At 39.7% G+C, this 27,493-nt stretch overlaps 1 protein-coding gene across 5 annotated transcripts in view; it reads left to right on the plus strand.

Moving 5' to 3' along the window:
• LOC135164544 (uncharacterized protein) overlaps nucleotides 1–27,493 on the plus strand; it is a 312,614-nt gene that overhangs the window by 234,092 nt on the left and 51,029 nt on the right. For all 5 annotated transcript variants that reach the window (XM_064125009.1, XM_064125002.1, XM_064125034.1 and 2 more), the window contains one exon: nucleotides 20,774–20,861. In XM_064125009.1, coding sequence (XP_063981079.1) covers nucleotides 20,774–20,861 — 88 coding nt within the window. The remainder of the gene's footprint in view (nucleotides 1–20,773; nucleotides 20,862–27,493) is intronic.

Here is a 27,493-nt window from a genome sequence, read left to right on the forward strand (position 1 = left end):
TGATTGCAATAAAATCATTTTCATCTACATTTAAACGAATGTTGAACCGAAGAATGTGCTTTTCTTCGACATCAGAATGGAGTCTGAATGAAGTTGTCCATTGATTCAATTGAACTTCACTGTCCGGTTTATTCACAATTGAAATGGTTCTTCGGAGTTTTCAATTGATCAATTTATTTTTTAAATAAAATTTCCAACACGCCCTCTGGAATTCTTTGTTAAGTGAGAGCTCTACTGTGTTCAACGTAATTCCAGCACAGGAAATTCCGACTGTGATGGCATTCTTTGTTTGCAGATTGAGAGAAATGCAAGTGTTATTGAAAGAGCGAGGCAATTGCATGCAGAATCAAATCGTAAACGACTCATTCCCCTGTAGTTGCTTGAAAAGTACTTTGAGAATGATTTTCTTAAACTAAAAATATCTTCATCTCCATTTTGAAGAGCATTGGACACATTTCGTCGATTAATCCGTAATTAAAATCCCAATTAATGCCAATTAATGTTAGCAGGAAATATTTAACATTAAACTTTTTAGAAAATAGTTCAGTCATGTGAAATTCCAAGTTTAGTTACTATAAATTATTATGTAATTAATTATAACTTTGTGATACATATTATATGGCGATAAATATTTCGTGTGTGCAATAGTGGTTATACACGGCAAAGTTTCATAGAGTATTCAAAGTAGTGTAATGCGATGCATTGATCCGGCAAGACACGCTTATACTCCTGGTTTTATGGGATAATCGCATTACGTTCATTCGCGACGCGATTCATAATTCCATTATTAACCCCCGGAACCCGCGTCGATGGTCGACCATACCACCCCTCGAATATAATGAAGAGGGTGAGGCGCTCAGAGAACGAGAGGAACAATGAGGGAGAATATCCAGTGTACTTTGTGCAGAGTTACCGTTCGCGTAATCTTGTAAAGATTTTAAAATCTTTTTTATAAATGAACTGTTGAATTTGCGAGAGCAAAAAAAATGAATGATAAAGATTAAGAGAAAATTGAATGCATCTAATTGGAGAATGAAAAATAGGTGTTCAGCAGGATTTTATGAAATTCCTTTCATTATCGTCCGTTAATTAGATTTTTCGGAGAATGGGCTAAAATTGAGGGGAGACTTCTTTCACTGCTAGATCAATGTTTGTAAATATATATAAATTATGAACATTTTTGTTTAGGGGTCTAATAGTTTGAGAGAAAATTGAATGAATTCGTCTTGAGATTGAAGGATTAATTCAACAAGAAGTTCGTTTATTAATTTCGGTTTTCTACGACTCACGCGAAATAGAAACGATTATATTTTAAGTTTTGGATTTGGATTTTATAATATTTGTAAAATTATCATCAGACAGTTCATATGAAGTTAAGTATACGCGAATGAATTTAGGAGGAAACAAAATTAATATATTTTAAGAATGAGCGATTACTGAATTTGGTGGATTGACACAGATTAATTTCGGTTTTTTGAGAACAGCATGAGATGCAAAAGCCCTGTCTTCAACTTTGGGATTTACTGAAGATGCCGAAATTATTCATCAAAGATCAAATCAATACTTCTGAAAATTTTCGTCTGCTCTCCATTTGAGGAGCGTTATTATTAAATGTACAGAAGGTTCTGTGATAGCTCATCCATACCTTCTGATTTTCTAAAAACTCCATAAAGTGGCAAAGGTCGCCGGTCATTTTTTAATTTATTTAATCATTAAAAATCAATACTTGACTTACATATATTTTAGTCTGTGAATTAATCAAATGTTTAAGGAGAATTTAAAGAATCATAAAGGCTCTGTGTATTTTACAGCCACCAAAATTTTAATAAATTCAATTGAATAAATCATTTTATGGGTCACTTCGATGTTATTTGGATAAAAATGTTAAAACCGAGCACATGGAAATATCTAGTTTATTTCTTCGTCAACAATATGAGCAACACCTCGCATACTTCGGACAAACCGAAAATAACAAAAATCTTATGATTGATGATAGCGTAGAGGATATTGGAGCCGTAGGCCTTTACTTTGAGCGTTACAATACACAAGAGAGTGAGTTCGATTTTGGGAACGGGGTCAGCAGCTCAGGTGACCCTTTGTGCCACGTCATGATGAGTACTTTAAATGAATAATATACCGGATGAACGAACCTTCGAAAATCCAAATCACGAGTTCGTGAATCTGAGTTTTCTTTATCGCTTGGAGTGACTGTATTTATCCTCCTCTGGATGAAAAACTTGTTAGTTTTCCACGATCGTTGGGAGGGAAGTGGTGAAAAATCAATGATTTAAAGACTCAAACTTGTAGGAAAAATAATGTCGGATCGACAGAATGAATTTATTGGAACTAAAAAAATCAATTCAAACGAAAATTCCGAACTTCTGAGACGTCTTTATTACTTTTTTATGAATGATTTTTTAAATTTTCACTCGCTTCGTTTCAATCAACATAATATCTGCTGCACTGTAACGTAATTCTCAGGATCTGAAGGGAACTACTGATTTACCCTATTATGGATTGCGGGATGTATTTAATGAACGCAGAACTGGATATCTGGTTGTAGACTATACATTCGTAACTTTCGCATTCGAAATTGTTGATTCAGAGATGGAAATCGCTAGGTGGAAACATGAACGCTGAACGGATGGTAGAAATGATTATTTAATATGTCAGGTAACTGGAACAGTCGGCTTGTAATTATCCCGACATTGATATCGAATTTAATCGGTAAGCTCTTCACATTTTCGCTTCAACCGAAATTTTGAGACAATTTCAATTCTTTATTACCGGGAAAACGAAGTTTTTACCATTTATTTCAGACTTCGAGAAATAATTCAGTTGAAACTTATGGTGGGTCTTATTTATTTTTTATATTTTGCAGTTTTTCAGGAGATCACTGACAAAATTCCTGCTGGGGGTTTTTTATAACTATTTTTTTTCTAGTCAAAAGCAGCACTGGCCTCCGGCCTCAGAGTGATTAGTATCTTCTATCAAAATTACATCTGCAAGAGAAACCCTGCTCGTGGTGCTGCGTCACTCTATTTTTTCGAAAAAATCACGAGCAGCCCTGGCTTTCAGTCTCAGAGCGATTACTATTTTCTATCAAAATGACATTAACAGAATCCCTACTGGGGATGCTGTGTCACTATTTTTTTTAATCGCAAGCAGTTCTGGTTTTCCGATCCCAAGTGATTACTATTTTCTATTAAAATGACATCAGCAAATTTATGTTGGGAGTGGTGCGTAAAAAAACCCAAAATTAAAGTGAAACAATTCACTTGAAATGTTCTGATATTTAAAAATATTTCCTACATTTTATCGGACGAGAGTTATCCACCACATAATTATCTCACAATAACCCATTCCCCAATGCAACATCTTTGACTCAAATATTAACATATCAGTATAATTTCTTTTTTATGTTTACTGCTAAAGATTTGTTAATGAAAGACATTTTTTCCGCTAAATAATTTCCCATAAAATCTTTGTGAATCACAGTTGTTAGTCACAAAAAAATCCCATTTTGCCATTTCGCCACTAGCATCACCCAATACACTAAAAATTCATGATTTAACCAGACTATTCCCAACTCCACTCACTCACGTCCTGCGTGTATTCCATCTATGTTGACAGTATCCACGCTAACAAAATTGAAAAACCCAACAGCTCAAAAAAAAGATCCCCAACAGCCACTGCCACCCCCCAGCCACCTCTCCCCCCCCGACAATTTTAATTCCTAATTTCTCCCCAGTCCTCGGAACATTCTCCACCCGTTTTCGTCGCACCCGGGCAAATCCATCAATTTGAAACGCAGGCGGAAAGTGAACGACGATGGAAGCCCCGGATAGGACGAATAGAGTTGTGTTGTACTCTGTTCTGGGAGTGAACGGACAGCGAGAGCTGAATGTTCTATAGAGTATTTTTCGTTCATACCGAGCTCCCGAAGCGCTGCAAGTAACATATATGGAGCAGAAGTGAGGAAGAGAGTGAAAAAGAGGGTGGGAGGAGAAAAAAAAGAAACCGAGAGAGAGTGCCAGTACCGGAAGGGTGGTCCAAAGGGGTGAGGTGGAGGCGGTGGGGTGGTGGTACACTATAGAATGCATTGAATCGCGCCGAAATAAAAACAGGCTTTTTGAATGTTTTATATACGTACGAACCCCACGCCAGCACGCGCCACAACTCTGCTTTTCAGACCTAACTTTTTCCACAAACGGAACCACTATCGTGCACTCACTCCCCCACTTCCCCATCACCAACCATTCCACTACCTCCTAACCCCTTTTTCCGCTTTTCCCCGCCAGTTTTCACATCCTTTGAATCCGCGTGTAATGCATGTAGACCCTTGCTCATAACACTGTTCACCTTTCCCTGGATGAGTTTGCATAGTATGCATACCTTGACGATGCGTGCCATCCTCAAGCAAAAGAGACACAAATTTGTGAGAAAAGTCCCTCTCACTCACAAACCCAACTCCGGGAATTTTTCCCTACCTACCATCGCCATTCGTCCTTTGTTTTTCGTTCTCCCATTGCACACCTCACCTCACCTCACCTCCCTCTTTTACGTTTTTTTACACTTTCTTCCACTTTTCTTCCCTCGTTTTTATTTGCTCTCTCAAGACCCCGGTTACCTCTCGCAATTAACGACCTAACGAAGACTCTTACCGTCAATTATTTTCGTTGATGTTACTCACACTTGGCTAACTCTCAATAGCTTTATATTTCATTATTATTTTTATTCAATGGCTGCCTCATGGCTGGAGCGGTGGTCTCCAGTGAAATCTTTGTTCGCGTGCTAGTGGATTTTTGTCGATTATGTCAGACACTGCGTCGCAGGAAATCGATCTGATGATCAAGATCAATCTGATCTTATTCAATTTCACTTAATCAATTGATTCTGACAATTTCCAAGAAAGTTTCAAAATTTGCCAATTAATGAAGAATTTGTGGTTCAAGTCACCAACAATACAATAATCACCTCGTTCAGTGTAATTGTAATACTTGAAATTGCCATTAGACTCCTCGAAAATGCCTATCACGGAGGAATTCCTTCCCAAAGAGACTTTTTATTCCCTTAAAAATATCCAACCGAACCTGAAATAATTTTTCACCCCCCGTGAAATGAACCATTGATTTTTCCAATGTACAATATTAACGATCCACCCTACGATGTCATTAATTTCATCTACCGATATTTCAAACCCAAGAGCACTAATAATCCCCTCAAATTAAATAATCGACCTCTCGGTATATCGTAGATCCATAGAGGTAGATATAGACACGCAGACCACAAAGTTGCCATGAAATTTTCATTGAACCTGTTATTGAAGCCTATTATACCCCAACCACAGGACTACAACCACTGCCGGGCAAATTCTGTAACCAGTACAATAACTCACGATTAAGTAAAAGTTCAAGCCTTATTCTTTGTTTCTAAATTTTTTTTTTTTTCATTCCCCTTCCAACTCAACTCATTCTTTCCAAGACTCTGAGGCACACAGGAGGAGTCTGTGCACCCTGCTAATGATCCCGTACGTAACAGTAGGTAGGAGAGCCCGCGGGAGGCGCGATACTGCGGGATTTCAAGCGATAACGAGTCCCGTCGGGCAACGGGGGAAAAATCACCGCGCAGTAAAAAAAAAAAAAATAAAACGAAAGAGAAAAGCCAGCGGGCGGTGGGCGAAAAAGGGGGTTGAAGCAAGCCAAGTCGAAAGAGCTACAATGGAGGTAGGTGAACGAGATAAAGTTGAACCAACGTGATCCACCATCGGGCTCCTCCAGGGAGTAGGGTCGAACAGTAGCCATGTAAGATGTTAAAGAAAGCCGACTAGATAAAGATAGATAGTGCAAGCAAAACGTCCAACGTATAGGTAGATCCTCATGATAATCTGAAGAAGAGTTACCAAAGGGGGAATAAAAACTTGGTAAAGTTGGAGTGGAGGAGGGATGAGGAGGTGAGACAGATAGGGAGGGAGGGAGAAAGTAAAAGGAAAAAACCAGTGGGTTTACTAACTACCGAATGCTTTACTCGGGCCATTCGAGGTCGAGCCAAAATTCATTCTAGCGATCTACCTCTACCCCAACCGCATCGCGCCCGGTCACGCCTCGACGTCGCCGTTGTGCGCGCAATGCGCGGGGTAAAGGGCTCTAGTGGTTAGTTTTCGGATCCAAGCGGATAATAGTAATTCGTTTGAGTTTCGGTGCTCACGCGCGGGAGAAGCCCTCGCTTCCTAAATCATCAGATAATTACTTTGGTAATTAATTACAACTCTGTTGGCCCGTGAAGGTATAGCTTTCATGTAGCAGTTGAAAGAGCCGGGGCTTTCGGCTCTCGCACTTTGGAATGGAAAAAAAAATGGTATTTGATGGGGTAATAGGGGGATTTGGTGGGGTATGTCATCGGGTTTGGGGAAATCAGATGGGTTTTGGGGGATTCAATGGAGTCGGTTTAATCGTAGGTTTTTGGGGTTTACAGTGACTACAATTATTGAATGTCAGCAACAATTTTCAGGAATGTTTCATCCGAATGAGTGATTCCTGGAAGAATTTTATCTTCAAATGAATGGAGGTATTCAACATTGAGGAGAGAAAAAAATATTTTTAGGGAAGGTATTGGATTATGGATAGGGATTGTCTCAATAATATAAAACGATTTAACTATCAACTTTAATTATTTATTATCCCACGTAGAAGGTATATCTTTCTGGTATGATATCTCCAGATCAACTGACTCTTAGTGACCAAAGATTTCACACTCAAGACCCATGTGACAAAAGGCCCTTGTCCATCCATTTCTTTCTGTTTCTTGTCTGGTTCTATTTATTAAAACCATTCTAAACATTTCGGTACTGTTTGGAGAAAAACTATAAAAACTATAACATACTGAGATGGACTGAAAACAGCTATAGACAGATCATTCATTTTTGTCCACACACATTAAGCACTCACAATACAAGGAAAATCAAATCTTGCTCAGAAAATCGGAGCACATTTGATGTTGCAATTTTTTTACTTCATCAAAAATATAATAGTAACTCACAAATAGACAAATCAACTTTTTTTCTGAATTTTTCCAATTCATACCAACACGACCGAAATTCTCAGAATTTCCCGACAGTGAGAATTATCATTCAATTTTAACCCGCAATTTGATTTCCTCATCAGTACAGAAGTACTCGCGTATTGACCAGCGTTTGCGAGTCAGCGAGAGCCCGACCAATGAGAACATCCCTCGCGATGTGGGTTGCCGTACTCGAGGGGTTAACATTGCGTCAAACTCATCATTTCCACAAACCAAGTGACTGGTGGAGTCTGTCATCAACTCCACAGGCCCATCCATTATTATTTCCATTAGAAATCACTCGACAGACTCCCACCACGACGACCAATCTTGACGCTTCCTTACTTCCCTTCATCTCCCAGACCATTCAATCTTCACCACGACAGTCGCGGCTGTTGGCATCCATCGATTTTTATATGTGATAAAGCACAATGAGGTAATGTTGCCTGACAAGCATGATGATGATGATGGTTATGCTGAATAAAGCCTACGAGAAACTCCGTGCCTAGCAATTATTCGCGGTTAGGATATGCCCCGGTCTCACTCCAACCGTTATCCGTGTACTTGATAGAACGGATCTTCGGGGAGGGGGGGGGGCTGAAGGGTGAGGTGAAGGTGTGTGAGCGAAAGACGAGAGGAGCACTGATGCTAAGTTTGACAAGCTCTACACGACTCGCTCCTGATCAATGCAAGCGATCCGTCTTGTCGCGAAAACCCCAACACGACGAGACTCCCGCCCTCTCGATATCTCACGCTTCTACCCCCTACCCTCCATCAAGAATAGGTAGAATCGCTGTAGATGTATATCGCTGAGTAGTTCGCCCCGTTCTGGTTAAATAGCGCTGCTCAAAAAATTTGGTAATGATGGGAGAGGAATATTTTGGAATAATTACGTCACTACCGGTGTACAACAATTTTTGCCAAACTCATAAATTCAATCAGGGGTGCTATGTCGCCTTTTGATACATCCACACACTGGTAGAATGATTTATTTATTCCAAATAACATTCGTTAACTATTGACGAATGAACGTTTGGGGAAAATAAGCCCTGACCTACAAGTTTAATTTATTCATTTGTAATAACTAATTCGTTCTATCGGTGCATCAAACATTCGGTTAACATGGAATAAATATTGAAGTTATTCACTAGTTCCTTCATCCCACGGTCATAATTTTGATTGAAGTTGATTTCGTTCGGTAATTACCTTTGGAACTGAAATTTTACCGTTTCTTTTTCGGTACTTTTTTATTAAATATGTTCGTGTGACAAGAGATTGTTTAATTACTGGTTCTGAATTCTACGGTCCTTCTCTGGTAATGTTATTAAATGACGCAATTAATTATTATGTCGCTGGTGATGAAGAGCTGATTAGAGGGGAAACGATGAATGACAGTATTATTTCTGAGGATCACCATCTTTTTATCATTCGAAACATGCGGAGTGTTTTCTATCAGCGATCATTTTTCACTCACTGTCAACGGATAATACCACAGAAGACCTTTATCATCGCTCCCCCATGGCTCCCGAATTATTAATCAATGGTATTAGGAGAATTATCAATCAGTTGGAGAGCTTTGCCAAAAAAATTGAGAAGAATGAAATTGATGGTTCATCACTTGTGCGAAAAGTAAAATTTTATTGTGATGGAAAATAGGGTTCGACTCTGAAGAGTCAAGGACTGCTTTTTTCGTACTCGTATTGAGCTATATGATTAATCATTCTCGAGTTTCGAAGACCTTGCACTCGATTACGTCATACGGAGAAAAATTACTTTTGCCGAGGAGACGTTTAATTTTTTTCAGTCACATGTAATCTATGAGATGACTACTATGTGATGCGAGATCTTTCACGAATATAATTATTATCGTATTTGCGATTTTTTTAGGGAAAATAATTTGAAATAATTCTATATATTGATAATTATTAAGGGAGTTTGTTGAGTGATTGAGTTGGAGTTGTTATTACGGGGAAGCTACCATTTTCTCATCATCTGAAAGCGAAAATTATTTTTCATTGATAATCATTTTTTATTCCCTTGTCCCTATCTTGAAGTCTCAAGTCTTAATTAATCATCAGTCCCTCACATCATTCGAGTAATAATCCGGTGAAGTTTCATCAAAGAAACTAAAGAAGAGAACAAATTAGTCTAATCAGTTATTCCAAATTCTATCGTCCTTCATCCCATTCACTTCTGATATCATTATTCCACCTTATCATTAATTACGCTGTCCCGATTGGTGCAAGATAGTTTCACTGCAGAAACTGAAATTATTCCGAATTTCATTGTCTTCTAACAATTAAAATTATCATTCAAGTTACTCAACCATTGTGTGTATTTGGAAATCATCCGTGTGATTGCATTTTTGAGCGGACGTAAGTATTTTAATTATTAGAAAATCGGAAAATTCAAATGACATTTTTCCAGGATTTTCAATTAATTAAGAATCCGGTTAAATGTGATCTTCAATTTCAGCAATGACTTTGAAAATTCCAGATGTTCCCAACCTATCAGTGATAATCCAACTTGGAAAACTCAATTATCCGGCGCCCCAATCCGAATGAGACTATCCAAGACCATTCGATTTCAAATTGATTTCCAATTCAGAATATTGAGACTTCAAATAGAACTATTCCTTTTAAATAAATCCCGCAGTACATTCGGATACTTATCTACCACCAACAATTTTTCACCCCCGTTAGCACCCAATACCGCAGCAGATCTTAATCATCACTCCCCCAAATAATTAATTCCCCCAACCATTTGACCAAAACTAAAGAAAAAAAAACATTCTAAGGATTTACTCTAAATTTTCCCACCGCCCCCCCTCCATTCATCTCTTACATCATTATCCGATCTTGTAATTAATCACCCCATCTCCATTGATGAAGGGCTGATTAGCGGAAAAACGATGAGCGCCATATTATTTCTAAGGATCGTCGTCTTCTTATCCTTCGAAACATTCGGATTGTTTTCCATCAGCGTTCATTTTTCACCCACCGTCACGTACTAATACCAGAGCAGATCTTAATCATCTTTTCCCTCTCCCGTCTCCACTTCAGCCGAATTATTAATCACATGACAAATTAATTCTGTCCCCTTTTGTAATAGTAGCCAGGTGACAAAGCGTGCACAAGCACCCAGAAACGTTAGACTACCAAGTTTTTGCGAGCCGTAACGCGTCATTCACCCCCAATGGAAAGCATTAAGATAATGAGCGATTAATCACTTACCGAGGCGTGTTAATGGACAAATACAGGGGTCCCGTTCACCGCAAAAACCCACCAGAGCCCAATCTGAAAAGATAATAAACACAGAAAGATAAAAATAACCCGAGACTGCTGGGTTGCGCCGTGGGGAGGGGGAATTCATTAACTGATGGGAATTGAGTAAAATAAACCGTATGAAAACGATTGCGAATCAAATGCAAACATTTTGATTGTGGTGAATTATACAATAGATAGAATTGTACCTGAAGCCGTGACCTATAGCACCCCAAGCCCATCGTAAACACACATAGCCCCAGTGTTATAGAGATTCACACAGGCGTATCAAGAGTCGAGATCCAACCCTGAGAATTCACTGTGGAGTAATGTACGTATAGATAGACTGATACATAAATTGTATATGTGTGGTACAACGGCCCGACACAGACACTGTATTTTCTAAAGCTCCTTTTGCCCTCCCCATTTAATCGTCGGGTAGCAAAGGCATCTCTACACACCGATCAGCAAAGTTGCACACACTAAAACGCTCCAAGTAACCCCCTTTAGCGCTCTGAGGAGGGATTCGACTCTCGAGCCAAACTCTCGGGGTCAAGCGGCGGTCGATAGTCGACACTTTGGATCCTGAGTCCGGGCAAACATTTGCCGAGTTACGGATATAATCGGTTTTATCGGGTTAATAAAAGTATAAATGGCCGATGATATCATATTTTTGAATATACTGTTAAGGTATTTTGTATGCATTATCCGCGACAAATCTCGGAAATTTTTATCGTCCCGCAATCCTAGGGAAACATCACAACGTCGGCCACTGAAAATTCGAAATTTCAAACTTCATTTTCGACCCGTTTTCCTAGAATGCGATTTAGCCGAAAGAAGTTATGAAATTTCTTTTAATAGAATTTCATCTCGAATATTCATGTTAGATTGCAAATTTGAATAAATTAACGATGTCACATCTTCCCAAAACTACTGAAGTAAAATTCACAATTACCCTGAGGTTCCCCAAACGATGTCGAAGGTTTTTGAAAGCTCCGAAAATTTCCTAAAAAATATATCGGAAATTCTGCAAAATAATTGAACTCCATATTCGAAATTTTTCCCATTTTATCATAACATTTTCACATTAATTTGCTCAAACGATTCCGATTGTACAATTTATCATCGGCTTTGTTGCTCACTTCTCCATATCCAATGAATAATTTCATCGAATAAATGAAGATACTTCAAAATGTGAAATGATTCAGTTGAAATATCATTCCATTGCTAGTTAAATATGCAATGAAAATTGTTAAAATATTACGGTTGAACATTGTATAACGGCGTATGAAATTAGTAATATGGGTGAACAAGAGTATGATTATATTGTGGCTATTTCACGTTAATCCAATGTGGGTAATGTTAAACTGGGGAATTGCCCAAAGATTCAAACACTGAGGGCGACGAGCGGGGGTGGCGAGAGGGGCCAGGGGGATGATGGAAGTACGTGCGTATCAGCGTATCCATAATGCGACGAGCTTAACGTTGCGCGTGTTATGGAGGGACCGGGTTTGCCTGTATACGTTAACGTTGGTGGGTTAGGAGTACGGGGTGGGCAGATTGAGGCTTAGGGCGACGGCAAACAGCATCAATTTGGCATGGCGCCACCACGTACGCTGATGGATACACGACTGCAACATCGAGAGTGAGAGAGACAGACTTCGCATGCATACGTTATTGGGACAACACACGCACATACGTACCTACGCGTACACAATCATCATCTGTATAAACGCTGGATGATTTGATCGAGCCTACTTGCGGATCAAATGGCTTTAAATAATTCAGAGGTTGGGGTAATCAAATTTTTTTTAATGAGCTGTAAATTTACTACTGAGGATTTCATTTGCTGGGATCGGCGGACCGAGAGAAAAAATTGAAAAGCTCCTGTTACAAATGGAGAATGTACGGAGAGGAAAATTCTTCAAAAATTACGTGTCTGTTCGGTAATCTGTCAAATTACGGAACAATACGGACGTTTCCACTGAACTATCAGGAAAAAGTCCAAAAGTTCCAGAAAAAATATGGAGTGTTCAATAAAAAAATGTGTAAATATTTTATAATTTTTACTGAATACTGTTTGGACTGACAGATTAAGGAATAGGCACGTGATTTTTCAAGAATTTTTCTCTCCGTGTAACGACCTTTGCAAAGTAATTTCAATTTAAATTGATTTCCAAATCATTCAAAGGTTCCCCGATTTTCCAAACAATTTTCCCTTGACACCAGTTTGTGTCCAAAAGCCGGATTTATCGATTATTGGCTGAAGTTTAAGATGATATTCATTTCCCTAGACCTAAGATCATTGAGAAGATTTCGCTAAAACATGAGGATCGTTTGATATTTCATCAATATCAATATCGGTTAAATGGTTCTCCAGTTAAATCGATGCCCACAGTTAGTCAAAAGCTCTCCCTGAATTTATAACGATCCCTGGCTATTGCCTCACCGGTCCCCTTACAGTTCTCATTTTCCGACTTAAATCACGAGACAGGTTATTCGAACTTATCAACCATTCGCTATCCACTGCAGTCGCAATTAGACGAATGGTCGATTGTACCCCTTTGTTTGTTATTCGAAGAGCGACACTTGATCATGTCGCTGAGATTGAAAGTCCGCCTCCGCACACGACAACAATTCAGGGTGAAAATGTTATTTCGAAAATGTACATTTCTCCCTCCAGTTGTTCAAGGATATCCCGTGAAATATGTATATTAACTTCGGAAGATCGTTCTCACTGTCTTGCAATAGGAACAATGATGCATTAAAGCTCTTGCAGCAGTTCATAGTCACCAACGACATACCTGGATATATAACAGAGACTGGGAAAACCATTTCATACGGTAGTCAGTGTTCACAGATATGCGTTTGTCCTCCACACCAGCAATGAACAAAATTCCCCTCCTCTCAGTCGGAGTCGAAACTCGGCGTCGACCAATATGTCGGTCATCCCCTAAATCACAGCGATTTACGAGCCCATGGCCGTATCGACGCGCCACCTCCACGTATGCTTTTCCGTCGAACCTGTACCCCTCCCCTCCCCCTCACCGCCCACCCCACCCAAAGCTGTCATCGTTCGCACGAGTGCACACAGAAACGCACAAAAGCTGCCAAACAAAATGTCCAATGACAGAAAATACAATTTCCCAATGGCTTCGACAATGTGATCCCACTAATATTTAAATAACCATTGTAAAATTGATAATTCACCGTGTATTGATTTCCGGTGAATTGAGTAGTGAGTAAAAAAAAAGGGTATCAGCTGACGCTCGAGATTGAGCTAACAAAGGATAAAGAAGGTTTGTTTTATCCTCGTAAATCAACTTTACACGGGTATGTCTTTCGAAATTGAAGCAATCCTCGAGGTATACGACGAGCCAAACCCCGGGGCAATGTCGCGCCGTCCCAATAAAGGAGTAAAGAGGATGAGGGACTCATTCCCCCTCCGGTTGCCTGGGCTCTTGTGCCTCTCGCGTTTCATCCCTTCACTCACCTTTTTCCTCACGGCGCGTTCAACTTTGTCCGTGGTAGATCGTTGGCATTGTCGAAAATTCAATGGAACTCTTCATTTCGACTTGTTCCATTTTCCTCGTTCCGCTTCCAAGCATCCCCACTCCCACCCCTTCGCTCCATCCTGTGTATATCTATATAGACGTTATTCTTCTCTCGTCGGTCTTCCTAACGTCTGGCAATCTCGATCTTTGCACGATTCTTTCATTAATCTACCATTGAATCGTGTGGTCTATTCTGGGATAGTGGAAGGTATATCAGTCTAATATACAGTTGCATAGGATGACGAGACTGGGCACGCGCTCATCTGTCGTTCGGTTTATTTCCGAGGAATTTGATTTCCTGCATTGGAATTGAAAAAAATTAGACGACTTAATTTTAGGTGAGAGCGAGTGGGCGGAATGAACGGTGGACGGAACTGGAGAAAATTTACTGAATTTTCAAATCAATATTTAATGGTAGATCCATGAATAATTCAATGGATAATTTAATTAATTACTTTGATCCTGAGATAGAGAGGAAAGTGGATAATCTCATTAATAAAAAAAGAACAATTTTCTAACAATGCAAATGCAATGTGAAACAACACCCGCTCCCTCGATGTATCTCCTATTACCGATAGCATCTCCAAATATCAGAATATCAGTCGGACACATCGCACCCCGAGGGAGAACTGGGGGAGAAAGACGTGCGGGAGAGTGAATGCATTCACATGCAGAGAGTGACCACCGGTGTACCTCTATTACCGTTGTTATTCCCTTTCACCTCTGTTGTACACCGCTGGGGACCCCTTTCCATGTATTTCTCCGGACTTCTCTGTTGTCGTAATGTTAATAAACATGACGATGGTAACGGTGATGACGATAATAGGCGCCGTGGTTTCAGCCGTTTCACAAGCAAAATAATTGCCGCCATTTATGACGTTTCAACCACGATAATAAACGGTGCACTATGTTACTCGTGGTCACCCTGGTGAGCATTTCGCGGTGGTAGCCATTGCCTCTAGGCTTAAATTTTGTACGTTAAAGACATGGGAAATGGGAGAGACAGTAACAATGAATTCGTGGAGCTGGTCTCCAACGTTGAGGTTCCTCCACCGTAACAGTCTACCATTGCGGTAAAACAGGAGAGAATCAATGGGTTCAGAAAATATGCGAATTTTTATGGAAAGGGCGAGGAGGAATTGTCCTAAGTCTCGTATTGTAAGAGATTTACAATAAAAAATCAGATGCTACTGAGTAATGAATTTAATAATTTTTTTTTCAAGAATATGAGGAAGGGAATCCACTAATACGATTGAATTTTCAATTAACAAACCAACCGGAGCCACTAAAACTTTATTATTATTATTATTATTATTATTATTTCAGGATGAATATTAGTTATTGAGAAATATTGAATCAATAGCTTAGGTTGTCTTTGATTTTTGCACCAAATTTCTTACTCACAATCCGGAAATTTCGGAGGTCTTGGTGGCTTGGCTGTTTTACAAGTAGAATAACCAGCGCTATGTCAGGCACGTCCACTACTACAATAAATACATTGGAAAACAAGTGCAGGAAGCATGGATGCGTTTTGAGAATTTTTCATAGGAAATTGAGTCGTAGTTTTGAGAAGAATCACATGATACATTCGATTTGGAAAATAAACAAATCATTTCTTATTGATAAATTAATAGAGATAAAGGTTTCGGAGGGCAGATAGAGGAGAATGTTACAACACAATGGAATTTTTGAATGAATCAAAATTTGAAAATATGTTCTTCAGGATTTTTCGGATATTGTGTTCTATTTTAGGAATATTAAACGTCAATTGAAATTTTCCTCGATATTTGGGTCGAATTCTGCATTCTTAACTACGAATTTTCGCGAAATTTTTGGCGGTTTCAACCACTCCACAAATAATGCAACTACCCTCATGTCTGACGTTTCCACCACTATAATAAACCCCGCAGAATATTCCTCGTGGTCATCATGATTCACATTTTGTGGTGGTATCCATTACATCAAAGCTCAAATTTCATTGGCAAATGACAGTTGATGCGAGAGAGACATTCGCAGTGAATTCACGGAGTTAGCATCTCCCCAACAATTTCCTCCACATCAACCCCTATTAAATCTCTTCTGTGTCAGAGCCAAATTTGTCGAACCTAAAACCAAAATCATTTCTATACAATTTTTTCTAAATTTCGGAACAGAAACGAGGTAACAATAACTCACGACGCCCTTTTATCGAATGGTAATGTCATTTTTACACCATAAATTCTCATTTCGTAATAAACGGCCCGTCATTTAATTCATGATTACCTTGATGAGCATTTTACAGTGGCCGAGATAATATCGAGTCTTAAATTTTAAACGTTAAAGATGGAGAAAATGAAGGAGACAGTAACAATGAACCCGCGCAGTGATTGTCTCCTGCAATGTGGTGCCTCCTCCGCAAGTCCTACATTTTGGAGCAACGGCCAAGAGAATCGATGAATCCACAAACCTCTTTTTCCGAATTCCGAGGGAAATTTTACCATTGAGAGTGCGATAGTATAGGCGAGATGGGGATTAGCCGTTCCCTCGAGGCCATTTCCCAACAATGGAATACCCGCAATCGTGAAATAAATTCGTACCAGGGACTATCGCCGTGCAGTACTCAAACTCCCGTACTCTCTTTCTCTTTTGTCCATTTCGATTGGCCGACAGAAAGAAAGAGATGCAAGGGTTGAAAAAAAACTCTCGTGTATCTTCCGGCACTCGTTTCTGTCTCCACCCTTCGACCCTTTCACAGTTCGAAAAACGTTTAAATTTTCTTCTCCCAGCCAATGCCACTCGGTAAAAATCTATGCCAACTTTTTCAATCCGATTTCAGTCCTGATTTATGATCCGAAACAGGGGCCACCGGGCAAAATACAGATGAGGAGGAAAAAATTGAGGGGAGTGAATCTCTTGGCAATAATGGGCGAACAGTGAGTGGAGTAAATAACATACCGTGCAGGAGTGTCCAGGTAATGGAACGCCGACATCGGACTGGTTCCCAGAAATGGACGTTTATGGACATCTAGAAATAGCCCGTCATGATTGTGGGGATGTTTGTCCATTGGCATGCAACTAGGAGATTAAATTAAAGGCAGATGACCTTGAATAAATCAAAATGTCTCTACAGTGACAAAAGATTACCCTAGAATTTGTAGAACATCTCCACTGCATCACCATCGGTTAAGAAGTCTCAAAATATTATTTGTGAGTCCCAATCACTGGGACCTATCTCAAAACTCCAGTTTCCCCACTCGCAGACTGAAGAAGGGTCTCTGGCCTGAGGATTAACGAAATTATTCATTTAAAAAACATCATTTAATGACAACGTTTGAATTTTCCCGCTCCCTATTACACGACGAAATCATCAATATATGAACTTTAAACAATTTACTATTCAATCAGGACTAGCACCAGCCCTTCCAACATTGAAAAAACCCAAGACTCGGGCTCATCATACAATTCGTAAATGGCGAATTGTGATCCAAATAATAGTTTATGATTCATTAAAAATGATGATGTTCATCACAAATCAAAATTGACCATCAGTAGATCTCGTAGCAATGCCAGTGAGGAATGACTGAAGTAAGTGATGTACCATACAGGGATTGCAACTAGACCACTGGGTGATGCAGTAGTTCAGGTGGTGGAAAGCACAGGTCTCGAACTAATTCGCGGAAATGGACGGCCATGTGCGTCCACCGGAACCACCCCAGCCCCCTCCTGGGGAATGGGTAAACCATCAAACCGATTGTAATCGGAGCAACGTCCGTACATCTCACAAGTTCCGGCAGTCCAGCCCCCAGGCATATCTCCGCGTACCAACTAACTGACAAAGGTGGAGCTGATAAAGGAGATGGCATACAAGTCGCCCAAGGGCTGGGGAATCGACGAGTCATCATAATAGAAGTGAGAGAGAGAGAGAGAGAGAGGGATTGGAATGAGAGACTGCACCACGATTCGATTTTCTCTACATATCATCAGAATAACGTATCATCGTCAAAGGGACTGAGGTCCACTTCTCTTTTCCAACCAATGGTGGAAGTGGAAAACAAGAGAAATGAAAAATATTCTGTAATGAACAATCGTATTTCCCTCGATAAAAAGTAAATCGACTCTCGACGACGATGCTCTCGTCCCCGGGGGTATTCTTATGAAAATCGAAGCGGAAGGATCTGAGTGGCGTGGTCGAGCGGCTTGGGGTGGGGTGGAATAGGGGCTGGGGGAGGGAGAAAGAGGACCGAGGGATGGAGATGTGCTCTAAATTATACGTTGGAATAAATCATTGAACGTGCACAGTAGTAGAGAGATCGGATCTGACTGCGTTCTTGGACAAACGTGAAGCCTAGGCCAGGTGAAGTGGGTGGTATTGTAATGCAAATGGACGACGAGGGAGATATATCCCGGTGGCCAGGCATCATACTACATTTTGACTCGTTCGAGTCTCATTCCACGGAAATGTCCGGGCGAATACTGCTGGAGGGAAATTGTGCGATGCGTCCGGGGGAGATGGACATCTTGAGCGGTTGATCGTCAATCATGGCTTTGTTATTGAGGTTTTAGGTAGAACGGATTTTGGTAAGGGCTCTGACAAAGTAAAGACGTAGATTATTTTATGGGGTAGAATGGGGTCTATATGCCTTTGTGAGAATTTTTTTTTTATCAAATCACAATTTTTATTGCGAATTTCTCACTATTAAATTTGAAAGATTGATTTATTCTATGTGAATAATTTTTTCTATAATTTTTTTATCCTCACTTCCATTGGGCGGATGAGTTATTAAGGGTGAGTGCGAGGGGGCAGTCCTGCGTGAGGTTCTAAATGAATCGAGTCCTTCTAATTTCCTAGAATATAATTATTTTACGGGTATTTGTTATTTAAACTCGTCTATCCAAACATCACACCATTTGCTCTCATCTATTATTATGCGATATTGTTTAGTTGCTACTGAGTGGAATAAATATATTTTCCGCAGTAAAAAAGACTCTTACAAACGTTTATTTCATAAAAAAAAAAATTCTGCAAGTGAATAAATTTTCTGAATGTCCTAAACCATCCAAAAAATTTCAATTTTTCCTCAGCAATACATCCCACATCAAGAATACAATATAAATTCATAGCAAATCCACCCCCAAACGTGATAAATTTTTAATTCCAATTACGTCAATCCTCTCACTTTTTAAATAAATCTCCCTCCGCGTAGTAAGTATTAATGAATATTTAACAACTGTGGAGATTTACCTCAATTATTTTCACCATTAGCAGTCGCGTATGTGGCATACAATGTGGTTTGAGTCCCCGGGTACAGCTGTTACGCTCATATGAGCCTTTATACCGATGGAAAGACAAACAAAGTCTTGAATAAATATGTGGTGTGCGTGGAGAAAACCGAGAGCGAGAGTCTAACGCTTATGCACTACTCCTCCCTTTGCCATACTCCTACGTTAGTAGTGGGCCATTCCAACAGGGCGATGCTAAATTAACGGTTGCAATTTTAATGGGGCTGTTGAAAGGGATGCTGGCCCACACCGCCTGACTTTCCTCCCACCCTTTATACAACCGAGGCAAGTTTCGCCCTCGTTGTCCCCCCCCCCCCCACTATACCACTTGGAAGCCTGCACATATACATTAACCAACGATCTACACTGACTTTCCCGTGTATTCAACTAGAATATTTTACCCAAAAGCTCTCAAGATTATATGCAAACTCCTAAATCTCCCCCCGAAACAATTGAAATTAATTTTATTGTTGAGTTGTTGCGGCTATTGATCATTGTTTTCTATTGTTCAGCATGAGAATTTCGTCTGAATTTTAATGGGATTTGTAAGCAAATGAGGATTCTTATTTTCTTCCCTGAATTTCAAAGGACCTTTCGCGAAGAAATTTCTACCGAAATTCGTATTAAGATAGAAATCGTAACAATTCGCAGAGGTATGTGAATGAACGGTAACTTAATTTATTTAAAATAGCTCTAGAGATTGAGGGAAATTTAGAAATAATTGACACTGCCAGTCAAGTCATCCGTCAAATATTTATGTACTCACGGGAACGAAAAGCTTTTTGTAGGATCAATGTGGTGGGCAAGAAATAAATGTGAAAAAGTCTATTTAAAAAAAACTATAATAATAAGAATATATCAACTTGGCACAATAATGTTGATTAAAAGGTCAAAATATGCCGCAATTAAAATAATTCTGTTCCCAAAACGAACTAACTTGTCCACTCTTCCAAATGTCACTTATTCTCATCTACGTATAGTTCCCCTCTCTTCAATGCAGTAGAACAAACCATCCATTGTTTATCGGTCAGCACACTGTCTCCACTGGACCTCACACAAAAGCCCCAAAAAAGGCATGCATGCCATAAAACTATCACTCAGTTATACTAAATACTTCACGCTAAATTATTACCACTAGGAAAAACTATAAAAGATACAAAATAAACATATAGGCTAAACTCTACGTTCCACAATGACCTTACTCAACTGACAGAAATTCCTTGTCTTAATTTCTATGAGTCTTTTGTTAATATTAAAAGTTATTGTCCCATCTATCAAAAAATCTTAAAACCCACATTTTTAATTCACAGACAATATTTCAATTGACTTAAATAAATAAAGCTTTAACCCACCCCTCCATTTGCACGCGAAAATCACTAATTCATATTTTTTAACGATTCGTTCCATTAAAACAGAATGGAATTACAATTCCAATTTTCTGGGTGAGAGATGAACAGAAATATTTATCGGAATATTCCGAGAGTTTTGAGAAAGCTCCCTGGGGATTGTAATTTGTTGCTGCGTGTGACAGACGACAGACGCGCTCTCCACAAACCAAAATTAATTTGATTGAAATAAATGATTTTCCCGAGTCCACAAAGTATCATAAACTCACATAATCTCATTCTCTTGTTCCAGAACACTATCACATATTCGTTGGAGACTTGAGTCCGGAGATCGAGACGCAAACGCTGAGAGAAGCTTTCACACCGTACGGTGACATCTCGTAAGTCTTCCTCCAGTTCCTCTTATTTTTCAATTGTCTTAATTTCCATAAGCATCTAACAGGGAAAAGGTGGATGAATTAAATGGCACCGCTCGTCGCGTCGTGCAATATTTCACCGGTAGAAGCCCATGCCGTCGCTTCATTCACTTTTATTCATTCCTCCGAGTGAAAAGACGTGCGAGAGGAATGGCTTAACGAGAAGCACGGCCGTCGAACGGTACGGGCCAGAGACTCCTATAACACGTAAACGTATATACGTATATTCTGTGAGAGAGAGAGAGAGAAAAAAAAGAGATGAGAATACGAGAGGGTCCCGACCAACACCTAGCACATAGCAGTGAGAAATAAAGAGTCCGTACGGGAAAAATCGATTTTCAACTCTGGACGGCTACTGTTATGAGAAAAAAAAAGACCTTCATGAAAAATTGCCACTGGGTTTTCTTTCAATTTTTTTTTTTTTTTTTCATCACCGCACTACTTTCGTTTTGAGACCGTATGTCGCCTCGTCCTCACTTTTTTAGAGAAAATACACTGGTCAGTGGTAGTGTATTTGTCATGCTTGTGTGACATCCTTCAGTGGGTTCACTTTGATCATTGAAAAACAATCGAGGACAGACAAAAATAAGAGTTGACGGTAACTTCTCTCTTAATAATCAATATCCAGCCATTTGATATATAAGTCAAATCTTTGTGAATAGTTTATTGTTGACCGTTACCAGTGGATTTCCAACGGCAAACCAACTCCTTTACAAATTTAATCTCCTCCAGCTTATCTTGTTAGAATAAGAACTTTAATAAATAAACTTTACCAGTGAGAGAACTTGGAAAAAAATGCATGCAATTTTGAAAGTTTCGAGTAACGGAGGGATTATTATTTCCGAACACCTCAATTAGTGTAGAAATTATTAAAACTTTCTCCCCCGGATTTAAAGTATTCGGATAGTTTAAGTACACATAACAACATCGGTGGGAGAATGGAGTACTTCTGTATTAATCTATTCTCTCATGTTGTTGATAAATTTATTTTTTTATTAAGACCAGAGCTACCGTCATTCCTTCTTTCTCAGAAGTGTCACGACGATTGCCTGCGCTTACTGAGTGGATGAGGGCTCACTCTGGAAAACGGGAAGGAATCACGCAGAAAAGTTGACAGTCACCGAAAAGTTTTAACGCTTCACAGAAAACCAAGTGCTCGATTAGTTTGCAAACGACTATAACTTTTTCTCTCCCACTCCGCCCTCAAGATCTTTATCCGTATAAAAGTATGGGTAACTTTTGAGCGGAAAAAAAGATGAAAAAAATTGACTGGATGATGAGGGGTAGGGGGTAGGAAACGGAATGAAAGTACCGCTCGTCCGATTGTAATGTTCAGACATAATAATTCAGTCGCGGCGCCGCATCCTGTGAATCCTTGGCGTTTTCTCACGTTCACCATCGCTTGATGATCGATTCGCACTCGTTCACAGGCTCAAATTTACCTGCTTATATTGAAGAGCAATGGGGAATAGAATTATTATGATAAAAATCGTTTATCTGAATTCAGCAGAATTTATTTATATCAGATAAAATTGAACGGAAATTTGATTTCTCTGGGGATTTTTGATTAGAGAGTTTTTTCCAATATCAATATATGTGCTACATAAAAGCCTTTATTTGCGAAAAAAATCATTGTGTAAGAAACAAAGGAAACGAACTAATTGGTATGTAAAATGGTTCGGTTCGATAAATCACTTATTTAGAGTGCGCTGTTAAATAAATGAAATTTCAATTTTTTTTGTACAACGAAGACAATAATTCCCCAAAAGGCTGAAATTTGCATTCGAAATATAGATGTGGAATACCGAATGATGCTGAATGTTCAATTAACTCATCTAGAATTGATATTTTCCATTACCGTTTCATCAAATGATAAAAATTTCGTTTCACTTTATGTTTTGTTTTATGAAACTAAATTACAAGAAAATAATGGATTTTCTCATTTAATAGAGTTTACCATTGAATGTTTTTACTAATAATTTTGCTTTTAATGTTTAACGTTTCGATTATCTCGATATATGGTTTCGCCATGGGAAAGAATATGAAATTTATTCATTTGCGTGGTAACAATATTTCCGGTTAAAATATGTATATGAGATATAATAATTTTATTTCGATGTACGCATCTACCTTTTGCGAATATGAATTTTTACTCTGATCGGGCCCGAATTTAAACAACAAAGTACACCAAATCCCTTTAATTTGTGCGAAAGATAAGATCAGACTCACATGGCATAATCTACTTGAATTTTTTTTTACAAATTTCATATTAATCAGTATTTAAGCTTCTGTAGTCGTCATTGACATTCAGACATTTATTAAAATGGAATTCACAGTGACGCATTGAATTTCCTCGCAACCAATGCCATCACCACATAATTTTAATTATCGATAAATCATCTATCAATTGATCATTCAATATCGACTGAATTTCCATCATTTTCTCCACTTCTCACATCAATTGTCGCGACATACCACACACTTTCATCCCCTTAAAAAAACCTCCGACAAAAAAAATATTCCTCAAATTGGCAGTAGGAATTCCACTGATTGGCAGGTGAAAACCTTAAACTAGTGTAGTCCCTGTCATGTACCTTGTCAATATTCACCTACGTAACCGCCAGTGCATTTGGGCTTGAAACGTTGTCAGGGCTTAAATCTTACACCTCTCCCTGCCGCCGCCACCGCCCCCTACCCCTTCTGCCCCTTGAGGCAAAACCCAAGGCATCTATAGAACTTGCTCACCCCTGCTGCCAAGTATGCCCCCTTCGTGCGACTCGCCTCTCGACAAACTGACCCCGTAAACTTAACCCACCCATCCCCAGCCAACCTTACTAAAACCCCGCTTGAGCCTCATCCCCTTTTCCAAGCGTCCGTTCCCTCCCTTCCCCAGCAAATAGCCCAAGAGAATTCGGTCCAACGGAGCTGTGACATAGTTATGACCGCCTTTAACCTGTATATATCGAGCAAGCCCACTATACGATGTCCCGTCTGGCTCGTTTGTCGTCACCTTGGAGTTTCCTCCACGATGAATTTCGATGAACACACACACACACAGACCCGAACACCAGCATAAACAAGTTTACCCGTTCATTCTTTCGCATGATCACGCAATTTCAACGGATGTGGAACGAGCGACGAATGATTCTATTCTCACTCCATATGGCTATATTCCCGAGAGGACCATGTGTGGCAGGTCTGAACGATGTGCACTCTTCATTTTGAATATTTCTCCGGTTTGTTCAGTGAAGTGCAAGGATATAGTGTTAAAAGTGACCGAATTTATCATACTCCTGTTTTTTACCAGAAAGCCTCGATTTTAGAACAAAAATTGAAATCTCATAAAATCAATTGAAAGTTCATGGATTTCGCATAAATTTGTGGCACAACTGCAATGCAATGGGAAATCCAGAATTCCTTAAACCCCATTAATTGATTGTCGTTACTGCTGGACCCAAAAACAAAGATTCATTTAAGTGTGTCAAATATCAAAGCGACTTGAATGCGGTCAGTTATTGATGGGAATCAAATAGAAAAGAGCTTCGCTTAAATAGATGACGAGTTGGACACCTTTTCGTAACAAGATTTTATTTCGTACCTAAAACAAGTAGAAACCCCCTACACCGACAGCCTTCCAACTTTTAAAAATTCTCAAAAGTTAATTCTTAAATTTTCATAATTAAACCCCTGTCACAATATTCAAAAAGTCTGCATCACATTCAACGAAATTGTGAAAATCATAATACGGATATTAAAATAACACAAAATCTCATTGCAGTGAAATACCACCACTCTCCCAAACCTACAATCCCCTATATCATAAATAACTTCCTCCATACGCGCAATAATCCCGACCCGGAAATGATCCAGATCCAGACGTTCGCCCTCTAAATAGCGAATTCCCGGTGCATCATGAGCCCGGATATTCCATTTTATGAAGAATCTCAGTGCTCCATCTCGTACTTTCACTTCCTCTCCACTTCTTTCGCCTCTATTTTTCTTTCCCTCCCCTTACTCACCCCTTTCCGAGCCCATTCGCCCTCTCGTCATCCCAGCAAGTACCTCTTGTAGGCCGATTAGTTGAAACTCTCCGTCTGCGTCCAAGAAAAGAACGCTAAGAGCTGGCCCTCCTCCATTCCGCCTGTACCCTGTCCATCCTTCAACCTGGTCCTCCCCTTCAGCTCTGAGAAGCCGTTAGTCTCGGTATCCTAGAAGCATGAGAGTATAGGGCGCCGACGCCAGTGCTCTTTACTGTCCAACTGAAATATTCAAGCCACTCGACGGCACAATGATATGTGCCTTCCTTACCTTCCGGTCTTCAGCTTCCTGCTTCTCAGGAGCTCGAAGGGGTCGCCTAGTGCACCCCTACTGGGCTCCGGAAGTACCGTGAGAGGATGAAGGGCGAGGGGGGGGTGAGGGAGAAATATGTAGTGCTCTCAGTGTAAGAAATCCCAGGGAAAAATGTGAGGCGCAACGCCATCCGGATTCTAACCATTATCCACAAACTTTCAGACCAACTTTGGTACATTTCTGTCAACTCTACCACCCTATTCGTAATACACTGTCACAATTACTCAGGGTAAAGTTCCACTGGGGCTATCAACGGATCGCTCTGAAAAATTACAGATGAGCCAACGCAATGAAAAGAAAAGCACAATGAGAGGAAGAGATCATTTCTAGGAGATAGTCCATTCTTGTCACAGACTTTTTCTCAGTTGAATGCCCAAAAGGCTTACGGTGAGACTGCAGTGGACTTTAGAAGTCCTCGTTAGAGATGAGAGGGATGACGCTGATAGAAAGGAAAGATTTCCAAGATCAAGTCCGTTCTTGTCGGTCTTTTTTTCGATAGAGTGGTGGAAATTGGTGGAATTTGTGGAGAAGGGAAAATTACAAGATTCAACGGTTTTGATTTGTGAGATGTTTTCAATTTTAATAGGCAAAATATTCTCGAAAAACACGCTACTGAGCACATGATATGAACGAAAATTGTCTTGCACAATTCTTTCAATGGTTGTTCTGATGATTTTTGAAAAATGATGGGAAATCCCAATTTATTTAAAAATCGAGGTAAATTGAGCTATTCCAGTAGCAGAAATTGTTGCTATACTGGTGCTTCACTTCAAATTGCTGGAGTTCTTGGTGACGAATTCAAAAATTTTACCAACCGAAGTCTATCATTTGTAAAATACTTCCGAACTCCGTGGTATACCTTGTCCGGATGTTCAGTTGGATTAATCAAAACTCAAAAACACAGCACTTCTTAATCAAAATAAAGAATATATTTATTGAATTCTGAGTTGTACAGTGTGCACGATGATACAGTGGACTATATTAAATGTTTACGCGGTCAATTGTAACTAACTGAAAAATGAGCAAGTAGCAGCTTTTATGTGCTGACAAAGTCTAGCGAGAAACGTTGTAATTGGAACTAAGTGGAGAAAATTGAGGGACAGATGTTGGGGAATTACCCACTAATAATTTTCATACCCCTAATACGAACAAAAATCAAGAAAGACTTGGATATCACGACCCAACACCCAGCAATTTGCGCAATTTTCATCGTCGAGTGTTGTCAAACCAAATAACTGATTCGGAAACCCAGGTAGGAAATCACCAATGGCCCAGGTTTCACCCAAGCTATTCTCAAGACTAGGTAAGCTTGGATCAGGCTTGGCATCCAAGCCTGGATCAATAGTGGATGCGCATTGGAATGCAACGTGGGGCCAGGCCTGGTAACGAAGGCTGACCCAAGCTAACTCATTAAGGCTAGTCCAGGCCTTCGAGCCAGTGCCCTTCCAGGCTCTTATATTAAAAAAAACCTACGCTTTATTCAAACAGTTTATAGTACTGAACATATCCAGATAAATTACAAATGAACCAGATACCCTGTGGCATTCGAAAACTTACTTTACACTTATGTAACAATGTGAGGTTGACAATTTGGCATAATACTGTTATATCCAGGGAAGAATAAAGACGACACAGGTTGGTAAATGTTTGGGGCGGTTTATTAATTACAAGGAGTATTACGATGGGTCATGTAAGAGCTCCGAAGAGAGACACACCAAGACTAATGTTAATCAAAAGACAGTCGTGATTCTGGCGAAGTTCAGATCATAGACAAATGAATGAGTCTTCGAAGGGGGACACGTAACAATACCATAAGACATTGCCATCCTTTGGTTTCACGTGTAAGTAAAATCAGCATGCCGCCTAGTTAAAGAGAAATAAATTTCAGCCAGTTGGTCAGTCTGGGCCCAGGACTGGTCGAGACGCTATGAACCGAGGCTGAATGAACCAGACTTTTCCCAGGCTTGGCACAAGCTTGGTACCCAGGTTTGATATCCGGGAAGGATCCAAGCCTGGGCTTTCCCTGATGTGACTAAGATACCAAGACTGGTGGAGTCTAGGACTACCAAAGCTTGGTCAGCCGGTCCTAACCCACGTTAGGCCCGGCGTGAAGCTTGGCAATTCCTACCTGGGAAACAACCAGCTCTTTTCCCAACAATGATCCGATTTATGTCAATCTGTTGAAGGAGATTTGTGGTAGAGTTTTTTCTTTGGCAGAAACGAGTTTCTCTCAGTGTATAAAATAG

The sequence above is a fragment of the Diachasmimorpha longicaudata genome, chromosome 1 (genome assembly GCF_034640455.1).
Source record: "Diachasmimorpha longicaudata isolate KC_UGA_2023 chromosome 1, iyDiaLong2, whole genome shotgun sequence".
In the NCBI taxonomy this organism is placed as follows: Eukaryota; Metazoa; Arthropoda; class Insecta; order Hymenoptera; family Braconidae; genus Diachasmimorpha; species Diachasmimorpha longicaudata.